General features: G+C 47.6%; 1 protein-coding gene across 3 annotated transcripts in view; it reads left to right on the top strand.

Moving 5' to 3' along the window:
• The window catches only part of tnfsf12 (TNF superfamily member 12), a 41829-nt gene that overhangs the window by 7630 nt on the left and 15508 nt on the right, over positions 1-18691 (top strand). For all 3 annotated transcript variants that reach the window (XM_043683455.1, XM_043683454.1, XM_043683456.1), the window contains exon 2: positions 16358-16496. In XM_043683455.1, the coding sequence (XP_043539390.1) occupies positions 16370-16496 (127 nt within the window). In that variant the 5' untranslated portion in view covers positions 16358-16369. The remainder of the gene's footprint in view (positions 1-16357; positions 16497-18691) is intronic.

Genomic DNA, 18691 nt, shown 5'->3' with positions numbered 1-18691 from the left:
TGTCTCTCTGTGTGTCTCTCTGTGTGTCTCTCTGTGTGTCTCTCTGTGTGTCTCTCTGTGTGTCTCTCTGTGTGTCTCTCTGTGTGTGTCTCTCTCTGTCTCTCATTCCTTTGCGAGTCGTTGGCTCCAATGTGTCTTTGAACACACCAGGAGGTGTGCTTTGCTTCTTAAACCAACTTCCACCAGCCCCCACAACTCCAGCCTTGCCCCCTGCTGGCCTCAGAACGTGGTGTCCTTGGCAAGGTCTTGTCAATGAACTAAAGCCTGTGTTCAGTGACAGAAACAGAGTTATGTGTCCACCTCGTAACCCTGACGCTATAGTATGAACACAGCAACCTGAAACCCAGACAGCAAGTGGCCTCTTCCCCTGGGCACACGGTGGCTCAGTGGTTAGCACTGCTTCACAGCACCAGGGACCCGGGTTCGATTCCAAACACGGGCCACTGTCTGTGTGGAGCTTGCACATTCTCCGGGTGCTCTGGTTTCCTCCTGCAGTCCAAAGATGAGCAGGTCAGGTAAATTGGCTGTGCTAGATTGCCCATGGTGTTAGGTGCATTAGTTAGGGGGAAATGTAGGGGAATGGGTCTGGGTGGGATACTCTTCGGAGCATCGGTGTGGACTTGTTGGGCCGAAGGGCCTGTTTCCACGCTGTAGGGAATCTAAAGTCTCCCCTAGTATGGTCCTGAGCCAAAGCCTTAGGTCGGCCATCAGTTCATGTCAATAACCAGGGGCTGAGAGAGTGTTCCTGCAATGCTTTTGTGATCAGGAAGAGGGAAATGATCCCTCCTGCCTGCTAACTGTTTAGGAATTTTTTTTTTCAAATCTCTGGCAGTGGAGGGAAATGTTGGCCTCAATTGCGATTTCCCCCACAGTTGAATAGCAAAAGTTTGGACGAGGTCTCTACTGGCTGTCAAGAAACGCCTGTAAAATGAATCAGTTTGAACCGTGGCAGCACAGAGGAGGCCTTCCTGCCCGCAGTGCCCACGAAAGATAGCCATTGGATGAGTGTTCCTTCAGAACCCCACCAGTTCTTCCCTCTCTTCAAGCTATTGCAACAGTTTTCTGTTTGACTTGTTTCAACCAAAAGAGGTTTCCAGGCTGAGGTTAGAGGCTGCAGCTTGAGGGATGTAGGGAGGTTTGTCATTCTGTCAAGCAGGATTGACCAGGAGTCTCTCTCCTTCTGTTGCCTGCTGCCGTTGGTGCATTGGAAGGATTTGTAGATTGGCACTCTGTCTGTTTGAGCACATTCCGAGCCCACCTTCCCATTCAGGCCAATAGTTCCTGCATTGAGTCTCGAACCAAGATCTTCTGGAGCAGAGGCAGGGACACCACCCTGCCAACACAATGCCTCCTACTCTGTCAGTTAACATGCTTCAAGTCTCACAGCACCGAAACAGACTCTTTGGTCCAACCAATCCATGCTGACCATGTTCCCAAACTAAACCAGTCCCACCTGCCTGCTCCTGGTCCACATCCTTCCAAACCTCTCCTATTCATGTGCTTATCTAACTTTTAAATGTAATGTGCCGACCTCCACCACATCTTCAGGAAGTTCATTCCACATGAAAATGTTGCCCGCGTCTCTCTCTCAATTTTCTCTCCTCTGGCCTTAAAAATATGCCCCCTAGTCTTCAAATCCCCCACCCTCAGGATAAGAAACTTACCATTAACCTTATCAGTGCCTCTCAGGATTTTATAAACCGCTGTAAGGTCACCTCTCAACCTCCTACACTCCAGTGAAAGAAATTCCAGCCTCTCCTTATAACTCAAACCCTCCATTCCCTGCTGAACCCTCTCCAGTTTAATAATATCCTTCCTATAACAGGGCGACCAGAACTGGACACAGTATTCCAGACGAGGCCTCACCAATATCCTGTACAACCTCAACATGATGCCTCAACTCCAGTACTCCTATTTTCTTTCTATTCTCTTTTGGGTGTGATGTGGATCCTGCCAGCTGTGCCCAGGGGTTTATTGCCCTTCCCTAATTGCCCTTTGAGAAGGTAGTGGGGACCTGCCTTCTTGAACACATGGTGTGTTCCTTATAAGGGATGGAACTCCAGGACTTTGCACATTGCACATTGCCAGTTCCTATCTCGTTAATCCCACCACCCTTTCTCAGGTAGTCCACCTCAACTGTTTAACAACCCTCTGCGTTTAATGTGTCACTTCCCCTGTCATCCAGTTGCCGCTTACTTTAAATCTCTGGGTTCGGAATCCCGAACCCAATTGCCAATTGCAATGGCTTCTGTTTTTGTGGGAAACCCCGCCCAACTGTGCAGGCCCTGTTTCTGTGCTGGGTGGGCTCAACGCTGTAAGGTGTACGATTCAAACTCGGCCAGACTTGACCTCTAGCTGGTGTCTCTTTACCGTTGGTATTGTCCTGGTAAACCCCACCGTTCCTAAAATGTGGTGCCTAACATTGAACACTGGGTGGGGGGAGGCTGTGGTGAACTGTGTCCTAAATTGCACAAGTTCGCAAGACTTTAGTTCTGTCTTCGCTGACCCGATTGAGGAAGTCAGCCTTGTGGGTCATGTTGAAATAATGACCACAGACTGACTTTGAAATACGTGACGCCTCGGATTGACTGAGTCCCCTTGGTTTCTCTTTACCTTCAGTGTCAAAGACACAAATAATGGGCTGAGGGGCCTCTGTGTGTTCTGGACTTTGACCCTTCTGGCAAAGGGGGGAGGGGGTCATGATGGAAGATGAGGGAGAGGCTGAACAGGCTGGGGCTGTTTTCCCTGGAGCGTCAGAGGCTGAGGGTTGACCTTATAAAGGTTTACAAAATTATGAGGGGCATGGATAGGGTAAATAGGGGTCGGGGAGTCCAGAACTAGAGGGCATAGGTTTAGGGTGAGAGGGGAAAGATATAAAAGAGACCTAAGGGGCAACTTTTTCACACAGAGGGTGGTACGTGTATGGAATGAGCTGCCAGAGGAAGTGGTGGAGGCTGGTACAATTGCAACATTTAAGAGGCATTTGGATGGGTATATGAATAGGAAGGGTTTGGAGGGATATGGGCCGGGTGCTGGCAGGTGGGACTAGATTGGGTTAGGATATCTGCTCGGCATGGACGGATTGGACCGAAGGGTCTGTTTCCGTGCTGTACATCTCTATGACTCTGTGTGTTGTCATATGCAGACGGGGTGGTTAAGAAGGCGTTTAGCACACTTGTCTTCATTGCTCAGAGTACAGAAGTTGGGACGTCATATTGAGATTGTACAGGACTTTGGTGAGGCCTCTTCTGGAATACTGTGTCCAGTTCTGGTCGCCCTGTTATAGGAAGGATATTATTAAACTGGAGAGGGTTCAGAAGAGATTTACCAGGGTGTTTCTGGGAAGGGAAGGTTTGAGTTATAAAGAAAGGCTGGGACTTTTGTCACTGGAGTTGTAGGTGGTTAAGGGGTGACCTGATAAAGATTTATAAAACCATGAGGGCTATAGAGGGGTATAGATATGGTAGGTGTCTTTCCCCTAGGGTGGGGGATTTCAAGACCATGGAATATATTTTTAAGGTGAGAGGAGAGAAATTTTAAAAAGACATGAGGGTCATTTTGTTTTTTTACAGAGTAGTTAATGTGTGGAATGAACTTCCAGAGGGAGTGGTGGATGTGGGGACAGTTACAATGTGTGAAAGACATTTGGATAAGTCCACGAATAGGAAAGGTTTGGAGGGATATGGGCCAGGAGCAGGCAGGTGGGCCTAGTTTAGTTTGGTTGGGCCGAAGGATCTGTTTCTTTTATTAGTTTTTATTGGTGGAGGGATTGAGTTTCGGAACCATGAGGTCACGCTGCAGCTGGACAAAACTCTGGTACGGCTGCACTTGGAGTATTGTGTACAGTTCTGGTCACCGCATTATAGGAAGGATGTGGAAGCTTTGGAAAGGGTTCAGAGGAGATTTACTAGGATGTTGCCTGGTCTTGAGGAAAGGCTGTTTTCATTAGAGAGAAGGTTGAGAGGTGACTTAATTGAGACATATAAGATAATCAGAGGGTTAGATAGAGTGGACAGTGTGGGCTGTTTTGCACAGATAGTGATGGGCTAGCATGAGGGGACATAACTTTAAATTGAGGGGTAATAGATATAGGACAAACGTCAGAGGTAGTTTCATTACTCAGTAGTAGGGGTGTGGAATGCCCTGCCTGTAACAGTAGTAGACTATCCAACTTTCAGGGCATTTAAATGATCATTGGATAGACATATAGATGAAAATGGAATAGTGTAGGTTAGATGGGCTTCAGATTGGTTTAACAGGTCAGTGCAACATCGAGGCTGTGATGTTCAATGTTCTGTGTACTGTGATTGTATATAATTTGCATATTACAGTTGTCTCAGGAACTTTCAGATGCTGTGGCAATGTGCCCTTGTTATATACATGTTGCAGTCTGGAGGTATGCATAGTGACACAGAGAGTGCAATCTCTCTTCCCTATCCTGGCTAACCAAGCATCTCTCCCATTCTCGCTGCCTTCTGTTAATGTTGGGAATATTTACAGCAGCGTAATCCATCTGCGCGGACATGTTATGAATGCAGTTTCCTCAGTGTTTATCTTAGAGCAGGGATACTCCTCTACGTAGAAGAAAGTCAGGAATAAAACCAGCAGTGAATTCGAGGCAAGTCCTAGTTTGTAGTGTCACTGACAAGCCCAATATTTAATGCCCTGTCCCGAGTCACTCCCTTGAGTAGGTGGGGGAGGGTGAGCTGCCTTCCAGAACCATCGCAGTCCCGTGTGGTGTAGGGACACCCTCACAGCACCGTTGGGGAGTTAGTTCCTGGATTCTGACCTAGCGACACTGAAGGAACAGCCGACACATTTCCAAGTCAGGATGGAGAAGGGAACTTGCGGGGGGGGGGGCATTCCCGTGTATCTGCTGCCCTTGTCCTTCTAGATGGAATTGGTCGTGGGTTTGGAAGGTACTGTCCAAGGAGCCTTGGTGAAATTTCTGCAGTGCATCTTGCAGATGGCATACACTGCTGTAAGGGCAGCAAGTGTCTGCCCTGAATTCACAGGATCAATGTACCACCTAAATCTTTGGCTGTCTTTGCATTGGGAACCCTATGCCAAAAAAACATTTCACAACATGTTCTCTTCAGTTATGTGAGCTTCCCCACAACGATGACGTCAAAGATATTAATTCCTGGTTTGTTTAGAGCCATGCTGATGAGATTCTAAAGTATGGAAAACAAGTCGAGGCCTACCTGTTTGAGTTGAGAGAATGCAAGAAATGAATGCACATTTCTATAGCACCTTTCACAAACCACCCCGTCTGCCGCCTTAAATATCCACCCCGTCTGCCGCCTTAAATATCCACCCCGTCTGCCGCCTTAAATATCTGTCACCCCGTCTGCCGCCTTAAATATCCACCCCGTCTGCCGCCTTAAATATCTGTCCTGTCCACTGCTGCCTTAAATATCCACCCCGTCTGCCGCCTTAAATATCCACCCCGTCTGCCGCCTTAAATATCCACCCCGTCTGCCGCCTTAAATATCCACCCCGTCTGCCGCCTTAAATATCTGTCCTGTCCACTGCCGCCTTAAATATCCACCCCGTCTGCCGCCTTAAATATCCACCCCGTCTGCCACCTTAAATATCTGTCCTGTCCACTGCTGCCTTAAATATTCACTTCAAGTCATTGAGTCAGACTGGACAGAAGCAGACCCTTCAGTCCAATCAGCCCACACTGACCAGGTTTCCTGAACTAACTTAGTCCCAATTGCCTGCACATATCCCTCTAAATCTTTTAAATGTTGTCACTGTATCTGCATCCACCACTTCCTCTGGCAGTTCATTCCACCCACGAACTACCTTGTAAGTGTAAAAAGGTTGCCCCTCTTAAATCTTTCCCCTCTCACCTTAAACCATGTGCCTTCCAGTTTTGAACAGCCCCCATCCCCCCACCTTGGGGAAAAGTCCATTCCTATTCACCTTATCTATGCCCCTCATGATTTTATAAACTTCAGATTCACCCTTCCTGACTTGGAAATATATCAGCTGTTCCTTCTTGGAGCTCCCTCGCTAACGGCGCTGTGTGGGTGTCCCTACACCACACAGGAGTGCAGCGGCTCAAGAAGGCAGCTTCTCCATCGGACAATTAGAGACGGGCAACAAAGAGTGAAAAGAAACCCATAGATTTTATTTTGGGGGCAGGGGGATGTGTAGGGGAAGAGAAACTTATATTTCCACTCTTGTTAGTGTGAGGAAGCATTCCCTTAGCATCACCTCCCCCCTGATCAGCTTGTCTGGAATGTCGAGATTTAGTTCCCTTTGGGTCTAATTTGCAGCACCAGAGGAAATCACTTGTCTCCAATCCTCCCAGCTGTTTCAAACATCTGGTCAGATTGCCCCAATGCGTTCAGATGTGTCCTCAGGACTGAATCATTTCAAGGCCTGGGTTAAAGGTCAAGACAAACTTGTATTTAAATAAAAAGCATCTGTTGGAGGGTAATGAGTGGTTCTGAGCATCCAGATTGGGAAGGATACCAACATAATGGAAGTGGTCCTGTTTAAACTGACCAGCATGTTACTGGGTGGGTGGGGGGAGGGAGGTGGTGAGAGGTTACAGAACAGGATGAAAAAGGGGCATGTTATTTTTCACTAGAAATGGAAAGCTACCTTAAGCTGCTCACAAGCCAGTTGTACAAGTATAAAACAAGACGCGAATATTTTTCTTCATCATCAGTTTATTTCCAACATGTACAGTGCACACATCTGTTACCCAGCATCCTCACTTTCCAAGTGTTCAAGATACTTCATTAACAAAGAACAATACAGCATAGGAACAGGCCCTTCGGTCCTCCAGCTTAAACTGACACATTTTGCCCTTCTATACTAAAACTGTCTTCACTTGTGGGATCTGTGTCCCTCTATTCCCTTCCTGTTCATATATTCACCTTGGTGCTTCTTGACTGCTGCTATTGTGTCTGCTTCCACCACCTCCTCGAGCAACACGTCCCAGGCACTCAACACCCTTTGTGTGAAAAACTTGCCTCGCACATACAGTCATAGAGTCATAGAGATGTGCAGCACGGAAACAGACCCTTCAGTCCAACCCATCCATGCCGACAAGATATCCCAACCCAATCTAGTCCCATCTGCCAGCACCCGGCCCATATCCCTCCAAACCCTTCCTATTCATATACCCATCCAAATGCCTCTTAAATGTTGCAATTGTACCAGTCTCCATCTCTTTTAGACGTCCCCCTCCCCCCCACACCTTGAATCTGTGGCCCCTAGTAACTGACCCTCCACCCTGGGGAAAAAGCCTCTTTCCACTCTATCCACACCGTTCACAATCTTATAAACTTCTATCTGGTCGCCCCTCCACCTCCTGCGTTCCGGTGAAAACAAACCCAGTCTATCCAACCTTTCTTCATAGCTAAAATCCCCCATACCAGGCAACATCCAGGTAAGCCTTTTCTGCACCCTCTTGAAGCATCCACATCCTTCTGATAATGTGGTGAATGGAACTGTACACAATATTCCAAGTGTGGCCTGACTAACGTTCTGTAAGACTGCAGCATTGCTTCTCTATCCTTGTACTCAATGTCCTTTCCAATGAAGGCAAGCATGCCATAGACTGTTTTCTTTTTACTACCTTACCTACCTGCAGTGCCACCTTCAGTGATCTGTGGACCCAGAACCCCCTGCATATCAAAACGCCCACGGGTTCTGCCATTCACACTATAATTTCCACTTGATCTTCCAAAATGTATCACCTCTCGTTTGCCCAGATTAAACTCCATCTGCCATTTTTCTGCCTATGCCTCTAACTGATCTATATCCGGCTGTATCCTCTCTAACAACGCACCTCACTATTCACAACTCCTCCAATCTTTGTATCATCCGCAAACTTGCTAATTAGACCAGTTACATTCTCCACCCCCCCCAAATCATTTACGTAGACCATGAACAGCAGAGGTCCCAGCACTGATCCCTGTGGAAACACCGCTAGTCACAACACTCCATTCTGAAAAGCATCCTTCCACCTCTGCCCTCTGTTTCCAATGACTACACCAGTCCTGTATCTATTGTGCCAACTCACCCTGGACACCATGTGACTTCGCCTCCCGTACCAGTGGGCGGCACGGTGGCACAGTGGTTAGTACTGCTGCCTCGCAGCGCCAGAGACCCGGGTTCAATTCCCGACTCAGGCGACTGACTGTGTGGAGTTTGCACGTTCTCCCCGTGTCTGCGGAGGAAACCCACGGGTGCTCCGGTTTCCTCCCACAGTCACAAAGATGTGCAGGTTAGGTGAATTGGCCATACTAAATTGCCCGTAGTGTTAGGTAAGGGGTAAATGTAGGGGTATGGGTGGGTTTCGCTTCGGCGGGTCGGTGTGGACTTGTTGGGCCGAAGGGCCTGTTTCCACACTGTAATCTAATCTAATCTAATCAGTGCCCAGTATGTAGTTGGCATACGATTATCAAGGTTAAAGAGTAAACTCAAGCATCAAGGTAGGAGGTACATAATCAGGTATGGTTTTTGTAATCTATGTTGTGATGGGTATAATGTGCTAAAGGGAGCCAATTCGAAAGAACTTGAGGGGAGAGGTTGAGGGAGGAGCTAAATGCACAGATTATTTTCAAGAGGTTTTCAACAAGGGGGCAGGTTCGTCCATCGGAGGCAATGCGCATTTAGGTGGTGTCTCTAAAATAGTAAAATGGACTGAGGCATGTGATAATTAAGGCAGAATTTGACTGCGTAAGGAGATATCAAGGTAGCTATCCAATGCCTTGATCGTAGAGTTTGATTTCAAGAAGTGATCGGAAGGAAAAGGGAGTGATAGAGAGTGTGAGAGAGGATAGCAAGGGCAGAGGCAACGTGAAACAATGCAGATCCAGGGTTGGCTAAGAGGCCAGAAGGTGCGCGAGGTAGAAATCTCAGGGCTGTATGAACAGGAGGAGGTTACAGAGAGAGGAAAGGCTTCTGGTTGGAAGACGAGGTTGGGAATTTTAAAATTGGCTCCTGGGTTTGCAATGCCGTTATGTAAGCCAGCAGTGTTGGCCAGGAAGGTGTGAATGCCACATATCAAACATCCTCTTATCAGCTAACTGATAAAAAATATGAAGCAAATCCAGCGCTTGCTTCCTTACTGTCGCACCTGTCAGCATACTATCTTCCGATCAGGATTTACAGATGAGGGAGGTCAAACCGATAGTCAGTCCTGCTGAAAGACCCTCAAAGCTTTAGGTCCTAAACTCATTAGGACAGACAGCTGGCCAATCAGCTGCCTCCCTTCCTGTGTACTGTAAGTTGTTATTCTCTTTGAGATTTGGTATTCTTGCAGACGTGTCCTGATGAGTGTGAGAGGATATGTTTCGGCTGCACTTCTGTCTGATTCTGCATATTATTATTTTACAAGAAAAGTTGAGGGGAATTCCAAGTCCGTTCTTTCAATGCACTCGAAAGCAAGCCATCGCAAGGCTTTAACTCGAGGAATATTGGATTCTTCAATTTCAACCCCGCCCCCGCCCCCGCCCTTCACCGTGTTCCCTGGCCAACGCCTCTGTCTCAGGCTTGCTGCAGTGCTCCAGCAAAGCTCAGCGAAAGCACCACACTTTCTGCTTGGGAATCCTGCAGCCTTCAGGACTCAATACGGAGTTCAATAACTTCAGGGTTTGAGGCACTTTCTCCACCTCCTGATGCTGGCTGGCTTGCTGTGTTCTTCCAGCCTCCTGCCTGTCTACTTGTTATTACACAGTCTGCCATTACACGCAACCCACTAACAGTCCCCATCAGCAGCTAGTCAGCCTCCAAGCCTAATCATTATGCACTTCTTTGTCCATCCAACTGTTCTCTCTGTGTGGACTCTATCCCCACTTATCATCTGTGGGCGGCACGGTGGCACAGTGGTTAGCACTGTTGCCTCACAGCGCCAGAGACCCGGGTTCAATTCCTGCCTCAGGCGACTAACTGTGTGGAGTTTGCACGTTCTCCCCGTGTCTGCGTGGGTTTCCTCCGGGTGCTCCGGTTTCCTCCCACACTCCAAAAGATGTGCAGGTCAGGTGAATTGGCCGTGCTAAATTGCCCGTAGTGTTAGGTAAGGGGTAAATGTAGGGGCATGGGTGGGTTACGCTTCGGCGGGTCGGTGTGGACTTGTTGGGCCGAAGGGCCTGTTTCCACACTGTAAGTAATCTAATCTAATCTAATCATTTACTACTTACTCTCTACCATCTGCAAAAAAAAAACCATCCAACCTTTTTCCCAGCTACCATCAGTTCTGATGAAGGGTCACTCAACCTGAGACGTTGATTTCTCTCCACAGATGCTGCCAGACCTGCTTAGCTTTTCCAGCGATTTCCAATTTTCGGCATCCACGGTTTTTTTTCATTGGATTCTTGGTGTGTAGGGAAGAGGTAGGAGATTGGCACGAGGTAATAAATCCGGATGAGATGGCGGAGTTGATGCAGGCATGATGGGCTGAATGGCCTGTGGATTTCATGCCATCTTTTTCCGGCTCCCAGAATGCAATTGGAGGCCTGTTAGGCTCTGGATCAGCAAACGCCCTGAATTCTCTGGATACTGCAGCTGCTACTCGGTTTCCCCCCCCCCCCCCTTGGCTGGGTGGGGAGAACTCCTACACCCCTGGCTCGCAAAATGCAGGAATTTTTCTAGGCTTGTGGGAGGGAAGGCTGAAGTGGGGAAATGTGGGGCTGCGTCTGCTCCAAGACAGCTCCTGAAAGCCGCCTTGATAACACGTCGTTGTCTGAAAACCACATTTCAAGGTTGCAAAGAAGGGAAAAGAAAAGTGCAAGTTGTGGGATTTGGCAGCTGGTAGTAGTCAGTTGCCTTAGCAACCATGACACACAACAAGGATAAACTGTGCCAGAATGGGTCCCCCATTGGAATCTGACAGGACAAGACAGGAAGAGTGTCGTAAATTGTGTTAAGACATAACTCCACCTCTGTCAAAGCGCATCCCTTTGTGAGTTGCTAAGCTATTTTCTCCTTCCTTTGACCTCCACCCTGTGTCAGGTTTCCCTTAAAATTGACGTCTCTAGGGATTACATACCTCTCTCTGTCTCTCTCTCTCTCTCACTCTATCTCTATCTTTCTCTCCCTCTCCCATTTCCTCTCATTCTTCCTGCAGTCCGACATGAACCAGCCTAGCTCCTCGAAATCTGTTTTATTTCAGGTCTTGTGTTTACAAGTGCCTTTTAACATCATTGTAGGGCCTGAGTCCCTTCACCCAAACCATATTTAACGCCAAACTACGCAAGGGGATATTGCGATCAAATCTGGGAGCCAAAGATTTCAGCGTTTTTTTAAAAAAAAACACCACTAAGGAACAGGACAGAGTTCAGCCGAGTGGTATAGGGGAGCAAGTTCAGAGCATAGGGCCCCAGGTAACTGAAGCCCTGAACGGGATGAGATTAAAACAATAGGAACAAGGGACACAGAAGAATATGCTTGCCAGTCTCTCCCTCCCCATGTGCTGTCAGACCCTGCTAAGTTTCTCCAGTCATTCCTGTTCTTGTTTCAGATTTCCAGTACCTGTAAACCTTTTTTTTTGTGGGAAATAAAAAGCTTTGGATGATTGCAGGGCTAGGGGAGGCTCTGGTGATACGCGAGAGGTGAAGATCTTTGGAAAGGTGACTGAGTCGAGCCTATCGGGGTCAGTGGGCAGGCACAGGGAGAGGTGGTGTGAGCGGGGACTTGGTGCCAGTCCGGACAATGCAATCTGGGATCATCATCAGTTTCTAGGGCGTCCCTATCCACCTGAAAAAACCTTCAACATTTACATGTGTGACCACCTCACTATGGAACAGAGGTTAGAATACTTCATCCAAATGGGTGAAGAGGGAGCTTTACACTGTATCTAACCCTGTGATGTCCCTGTCCTGGGATGGGGGGGGGACAGTGTAGAAGGAGCCTTATTCTGTATCTAACCCCGTGCTGTCCCTGTCCTGGGATGGGGGGACAGTGTAGAGGGAGCTTTACTTTGTATCTAACCCATGCTGTCCCTGTCCTGGGGAGTGTTTGATGGGGGACAGTGTAAGGCAGCTTTACACTGTACCTAGCCACGTGCTGACCCTGTCCTGGGATAGGGGACAGTGTAGAGGGAGCTTTACTCTGAATCTAACCCTGTGCTGTCTCTGCCCTGGGATGGGGGGACAGTGTAGAGGGAGCTTTACTGTATCTAACCCCGTGCTGTCCCCGTCCTGGGAGTGTTTGATGGGGAAACTAGATGGAGCTTTATTCTGTAAAGAGTAAGGGTGGCACGGTGGCTCAGTGGTCAGCACTGCTGCCTCACGGTGCCAGAGACCCAGGTTCAATTCCAGCCTCGGGCAAATATCTGTGTGGAATTTGCACATTCTCCTTGTATCTGTGTGGGTTTCCTCCGGGTGCTCTGGTTTCCTCCCACAGTCACAAAGATGTGCAGGTTAGGGTGGATTGGCCGTGCTAAATTGTCCCATAGTGGCCAGGGATGTGCAGGTTAGGGTGGATTGGCCATGGGAAATACAAGGTTACAGGATGGGGTGGTGCAGTGGGAGGGTTGATGTGGATTCGATGGGTTGAATGGTCTGTTTCCACACTCTAGCGATTTATATGAATCTATCTCCCTGTCCTGGGAGTGTTTAATGTAGAGGCAGCTTTAATCTGTATCTAACCCTGGTGCTGTCCCTATGCTGGGAGGGGTTTGATGGAGACACAGTAGAGGGAGCTTCACTCTGTATCTAAGCTGAGAAAGAAGAAAACTTGAATGATCTAGCTTCCTATCTCTGAATTTCTGGAAGAGCTGTAATATACTGATACCACCGATAATCCCCAGCTGTTCGTACCTGGGAGGCAAGCTATTAATACATTGATATCCGGACATTCAGTCACACAGCACGCATTCCTGTAATGCCTCTTGTTTCCTCTTCGCAACTGTTTGCTAGCTCTGATAGGAAGGGTTTATTACTTTCCCTGGGCACAGTTGAAGGAGTATATTTTCCCATTGCAAACATTAACCTACAACCTTCTGTGAAAATCTGAGACTCCTCAGCTTCCTGTGCTGAATCGTTCTGGAATTCCCTTCCCAAATCTCTGCCTCTCGCTCTCATTCCACCTCTCTATCTCTCTCTCTCTCTCTCTCTCTCTCTCTCTCTCTCTCTCTCTCTCAATATTGTGGTTTTAGTGATGTTGATTGCGGGATACTTCTTCACCCCTGGACACTGGTGATTTGAAAAGTGTAAGGAGCGTTTGTCCACTTAAGGCTGCCAAATGCTGGTATACCAGCAGAGGGAGTCTGGAAGAAAATAAAGAGGCCCCTATGTTCACAATGCAGTCTCTGTTCTGATTCTGAGATCTGGATTTTTAAAAATATTATTCATTTTTGTGGGACGTGGCTGACCAACATTTATTGCCTGACCGTCCCTAGTTGCCCCCTTGAGAAGGTGAGACTGAGCTGCCTTCTTGAACCACTGCAGTCCATGTGCTGTAGGGTAGATCCACAATGTTCCTTAAGGAGGGAGTCCCAGGGTTTTGACCCAGCGACAGTGAAGGAACAGTAATATATTTCCAAGTCAGGATGGTGAGCGGCTTGGAGGGCAACTTGCAAGGGGGTGGTGTTCCCATGTATCTGCTGCCCCTTGTTTTTCTAGATGAAAGTGGTCGTGGGTTTGGAAGGTGCTGTCTGAGGGTCTTTGGTGAATTGCTGCAGTGCATCTTGGTACACACTGCTGCTATGAGTGTCAGTGGGGGAGGGAGGGGATGTTTGTGGATTTGGTGCCAATCAAGCTGGGGTGGCTTTGTCCCTGGATGGTGTCGAGCTTCTAGAGTGCAGCTATCCAGGGCGAGTGGGGAGTATCCGAGAGGTAGATGGTGGGAGTTTGGAATTTCCCCAGCTTGACCTGCCCTCTTCAGGCCTATCCAGGAGAGGTGGGTTGCTAATGGGAGTCAGACCTGCAACCCCCTGAAATCAGTTCAGAGACGACCATGGACTGTTGGTCGGGAAATGGGATGGTTAAAAGATCCAACTTGTTCTCGGTTGTAATGAAAGCATAGATTGGATAACATCCTTCCTCCCATTGGATCTCCTACTTTCACTGCCCATGCCAATCCCCCCCATAGCCAATCATATCTCCCACTATCCCTCTAGCCACCAAGTCCCATATATGCTCCATGCCAATCAGTGGCACCCCCATGTCCATTCACCCACTGTAGACTCTGTACAGAACCAGTTAACCCTGGAGGGTTCAGTGTCGTGTATGTGAAAGTTTTAAATCAAATAGTTTAATCATGACTTTCTGAAACAAAATCAGCTTTTACTGCAGCCTCATAACTTCCAATCAGAAAGACCTCGTGTCGGAGAAATTAGCCCAATAAATCCGAGATCTCACAAACCAGATATGGTGAAATTGACAAGTTGTTTATTACAAGCAATAAGAGAAATTGACTGGGCTGACCCAGAACTGACTGTCTGTGCAGGTAGATTAAGGGTTCTCTTCCTCTAGCTGAGGAAGAAGCCAGGTTTTATAATAATCTTGTACAAGAAGATTAATTAAAATGGGGAAAGATACAATGTATTTGAAATGGAGTAATCCAGTTACAATGGTGACAATTGGAAACCAGTTATCGGAACAATGTCCTGATTCTCGATGCATCCCAACAGTATCAATGGAATCAGGAGATTCCCATTCTCTTTTGTAGGTCGGTGAGAATATCTCTTTTTTGAACCAGTGAGGTGTTTCTATTGTCCTGTCCTGGGAGTGAGGTCTTTGGTGGTGCCTCTCTGTCTGACCTGTTCTTTGTGTGGCTTTGGTATTGCTGGGTTATGAGACTGCCCTGGGACAGCTGTGTTGATCTGGCATTGTTAGTGGGTGTTGGGAAGTGTAGTCCCTTGTCTGCGAGTGCTGTCTGCTTTCACTTGTCAGCCTGCTTGGTCATTGCTGAGGCATTCTGGGTGTTTCTGGTATAGTCTGGCCAAGTTTGCTTTCCTATGTTTGGTGTGGGCCTGCTATGGGTAGGTAGGGTGGCAGATCTCTTCCCACACCTCGTGTAAGTAAACATTGCACAATCATTTGATAAGGAAAAGCTGTCTATCAAGCGAAGTTCCCCTGTCGGCTGTTTCAACAGACTAATGGAAGCTTGGGCTCTCAGCCAATTCACTTAAGGCTGTTTCCTTCTGCCTGGAAAGTTTAGAGCAAGAAGGATCACAGTCGCAGAATGAAGGGTCAGTGACAAACTTTTTCAATCACGGGATTGTGAATCTTTCAAATTATCTATCTGAGAAGAACATCTGTCCTATTGTTGAAACATAAGCAAGACTGCGATTGACAGATTTGTGAGCTCTGAGCCCGGGATTGAAGTACATAGAACATAGAACATTACAGCGCAGTACAAGCCCTTCAGCCCTCGATGTTGCGCCACCCTGTCATACTAATCTGAAGCCCATCCCACCTATACTATTCCATGTACGTCCATATGCCTGTCCAATGACAACTTAAATGCACTTAAACTTGGCGAATCTACTACCGTTGCAGGCAAAGCATTCCATACCCTTACTACTCTTTGAGTAAAGAAACTACCTCTGACATCTGTCTTATACTTCTCTCCCCTCGCTTTAAAGTTGTGTCCCCTCGTTTTGCCGTCCCCATACTTGGAAAAAGGCTCTCATTGTCCACCTTATCTAACCCTCTGATTATCTTGTATGTCTCTATTAAGTCACCTCTCAAACTTCTTCTCTCCAACGAGAACAGCCTCAAGGCCCTCAGCCTTTCCTCGTAAGACATTCCTTCCATACCAGGCAACATCCTAGTAAATCTTCTCTGCACCTTTTCCAAAGCTTCTACATCCTTCTTATAATGCGGTGACCAGAACTGTACACAATACTCCAAGTGTGGCCGTACCAGTAGAAAATTATCCGTAATTAACTAGAATGCTGGAGTAGACCTGAAGGGCTGAATGGTCTCCTGCTTTTTGTTATGCTAAGGAAGAGCTGAGAAAGATAACACAAGGATGCACTGTGCAACAACATTGAGAAAGTTTTGGACAATAGGGAAGAAAATGAATCTGAGGAGATGGTTTTGGGGTACAAGAAAATGGCACAGGAGTTAAACAAACGTATTAGTGGAAGATATTTTGAACGTTCCCATTAACACTAAAGAACACAAGGAAGGAATTAAGCACCATCTGAAGCTATTTGTAGTTAGACATTGGGTTTGGAGTAAGTGGTGGTGAGCTGTCAGTCTTTGAGCTGTGTGCATGGTTTCTGAACCTTGGTTTGATTGGAGTTTAATACCCAACACGGCTATCTGGTATGGGGCTGGCAGGGTCAGACAGTGGTGGATCTAATGTCTCGAGTTGGGTTGTCTTAATGCTCAGTGCCAACCGTGCCCACTCTGCTCTGCTCTGCTTTCTCCTTCAGGGGGATGTGTCAATGTCGTTTGCGAATGTCCGCTCGGACCTGCCACAGGAAGTGGGGAGTCCCGCAGTGAGGTTGAGCTTCCTGCAGGGGCTGCTGGAGAGCAAGGCATTGACACGGATAAGGAGGGATCGACGGAGAGGTAAGGAGGTGGTGTCTCCCTTTCAGAATTGCACAGCAAGGCCTTTCGGCTCCTCGTGCCCATGCTAGCTCTTTGAAAGAAGCTCCGAATTTATTCCAAGTTGGGTGCAGGGAGTTGCCAGGTTTCTCTGTCTTGGCTGGGAGTTGGGGAGTGCTGGTGTATCGTAGCCGACCAAGAGAGCGCTTCAGGGGTAGCCCCTTGAGTGGGTACACTGAGGCGGGCAGTCTGGTAGGTGGGTGGGGGGGAGGGGTTTCCTTGTGCAGCAACCCCCCCCCCCCCCCACCAGCAGCAGTGTGGCTCAGAGAGAGGTGGCACCCAAAATGGCCACCATTGGGTCAGGTACACCAGTCAATGACATTGAGTGGCGTGAGATGATCTCAATGAGATTCCGGGCCTCGATGAGTAAATGGCCTGGAAACGAAAACAAACAACAGGGCAAATTTAAACGTAGAATCCCAGTATCGCAATTGTCATGAAAAAAAACCCCACTAGTTCCATCATGTCTGGCATGGTGGCTCCATGGTTAGCACTGCTGCCCCACAGCACCAGGGACCTGGGTTTGATTCCACCCTCGGGCGACTGTGGGAAGTTTACACTGTCTGCGTGGGTCTCCTCCAGGTGAACATAGAACAGTACAGCACAGTACAGGCCCTTGGGCCCTTGATGTAGTGCTGACCTTTAATCCTACTGTAGGATAAAACTACGTAACCTTAATTTTACTATCATCCATGTCCCTATCCAAGAGTCGCTGAAACATCCCTAATGTATTTGACTCTACTACGACCACACGGAATGTACTCCACGCACACACCACGCTCTGTGTAAAGAACCAACCTCTCACATCTCCTCTAAACCGTCCTCCAATCACCTTAAAATTATGCCCCCTTATGATAGCCATTTCTGCCCTGGCTAACAGTCTCTCACTCTTCAGTCTATCGATGCCTATTATCATCTTGTACACCTGTACCAATGAGAAAAGTCTTAGCTCCATCAACCTTTCTTCATAAGACATGCCCTCCAGTCCAGGCAGCATCCTGGTAAATCTCCTCTGCCCCCTCTCTAAAGCTTCCACATCCTTCCTATAATGAGGAGACCAGAACTGAAAACAATATTCCAAGTGTGGTCTTACCAGGGCTTTGTAGAGCTGCAGCATAACCTTGCGGCTCTTAAACTCAATCCACCTGCTAAAGAAAGCCAACACACCATACGCCTTCTTAACAACTTGGGTGGCCAAAGTTAAAAATCACACAACATCAGGTTATAGTCCAACAGGTTTAATTGGAAGCACTCTAGCTTTCAGGTGATGAAGGAGCGGCGCTCTGAAAGCTAGTGTGCTTCCAATTAAACCTGTTGGACTATAACCTGGTGTTGCGTGATTTTTAACTTGGTACACCCCAGTCCAACACCGGCATCTCCAAATCATAACTTGGGTGGCAACTTTGAGGGATCTATGGGCATGGACCCCAAGATCCCTCTGTTCCTCCACACTGCCAAGAATCCTGCATCCAAATTTGACCTTCCAAAATGAATCACTTCACACTTTTCCAGGTTGAACTCCATCTGCCATTTATCAGCCCAGTTCTGCATCCTGTCAATGTCCCATTCCAACCTACAACAGCCCTCCACACTACGCACCACTCCACCAACCTTCATGTCATCGGCAAATTTACTAACCTATCCTTCCACTTCTTCAGCCAAGTCACTTATAAAGATCACAAAGAGCAGAGGACCCAGAAAAGATCCCTACAGAACACCACTGGTCACCGAGCTTCAGGCTGAATACTTTCCATCAACCACCACCTCTGTCTTCTATGGGCCAGCAAATTCTGTATCCAGACGGCCAAATTTCACTGTATCCCTTGCCTCCTTACTTTCTGAATGAGACTATCATGGGGAATCTTATCAAATGCCTTGCTAAAATCCATGTACACCATATCTACTCCTCTACCTTCATCAATGTGTTTTGTCACATCCTCAAAGAATTCAGTAAGGTTTGTGAGGCATGACTTGCCCTTCACAAAGCCATGCTGACTATATCTAATTAAACTATGGCCTTCCAAGTAATCATAAATCCTGTCTCTCAGAATCCTCTCCCAATACTTTGCCCATCACACAGGTAAGACTGACTGGTCTGTAATTCTCAAGAATTCCCTTTCTTGAACAAGGGATAACATTTGCCAACCTCCAATCATCTA

The sequence above is a fragment of the Chiloscyllium plagiosum genome, chromosome 48 (assembly GCF_004010195.1).
Source record: "Chiloscyllium plagiosum isolate BGI_BamShark_2017 chromosome 48, ASM401019v2, whole genome shotgun sequence".
NCBI lineage: Eukaryota > Metazoa > Chordata > Chondrichthyes > Orectolobiformes > Hemiscylliidae > Chiloscyllium > Chiloscyllium plagiosum.
This window is presented reverse-complemented; position numbering and strand designations above follow the sequence as displayed.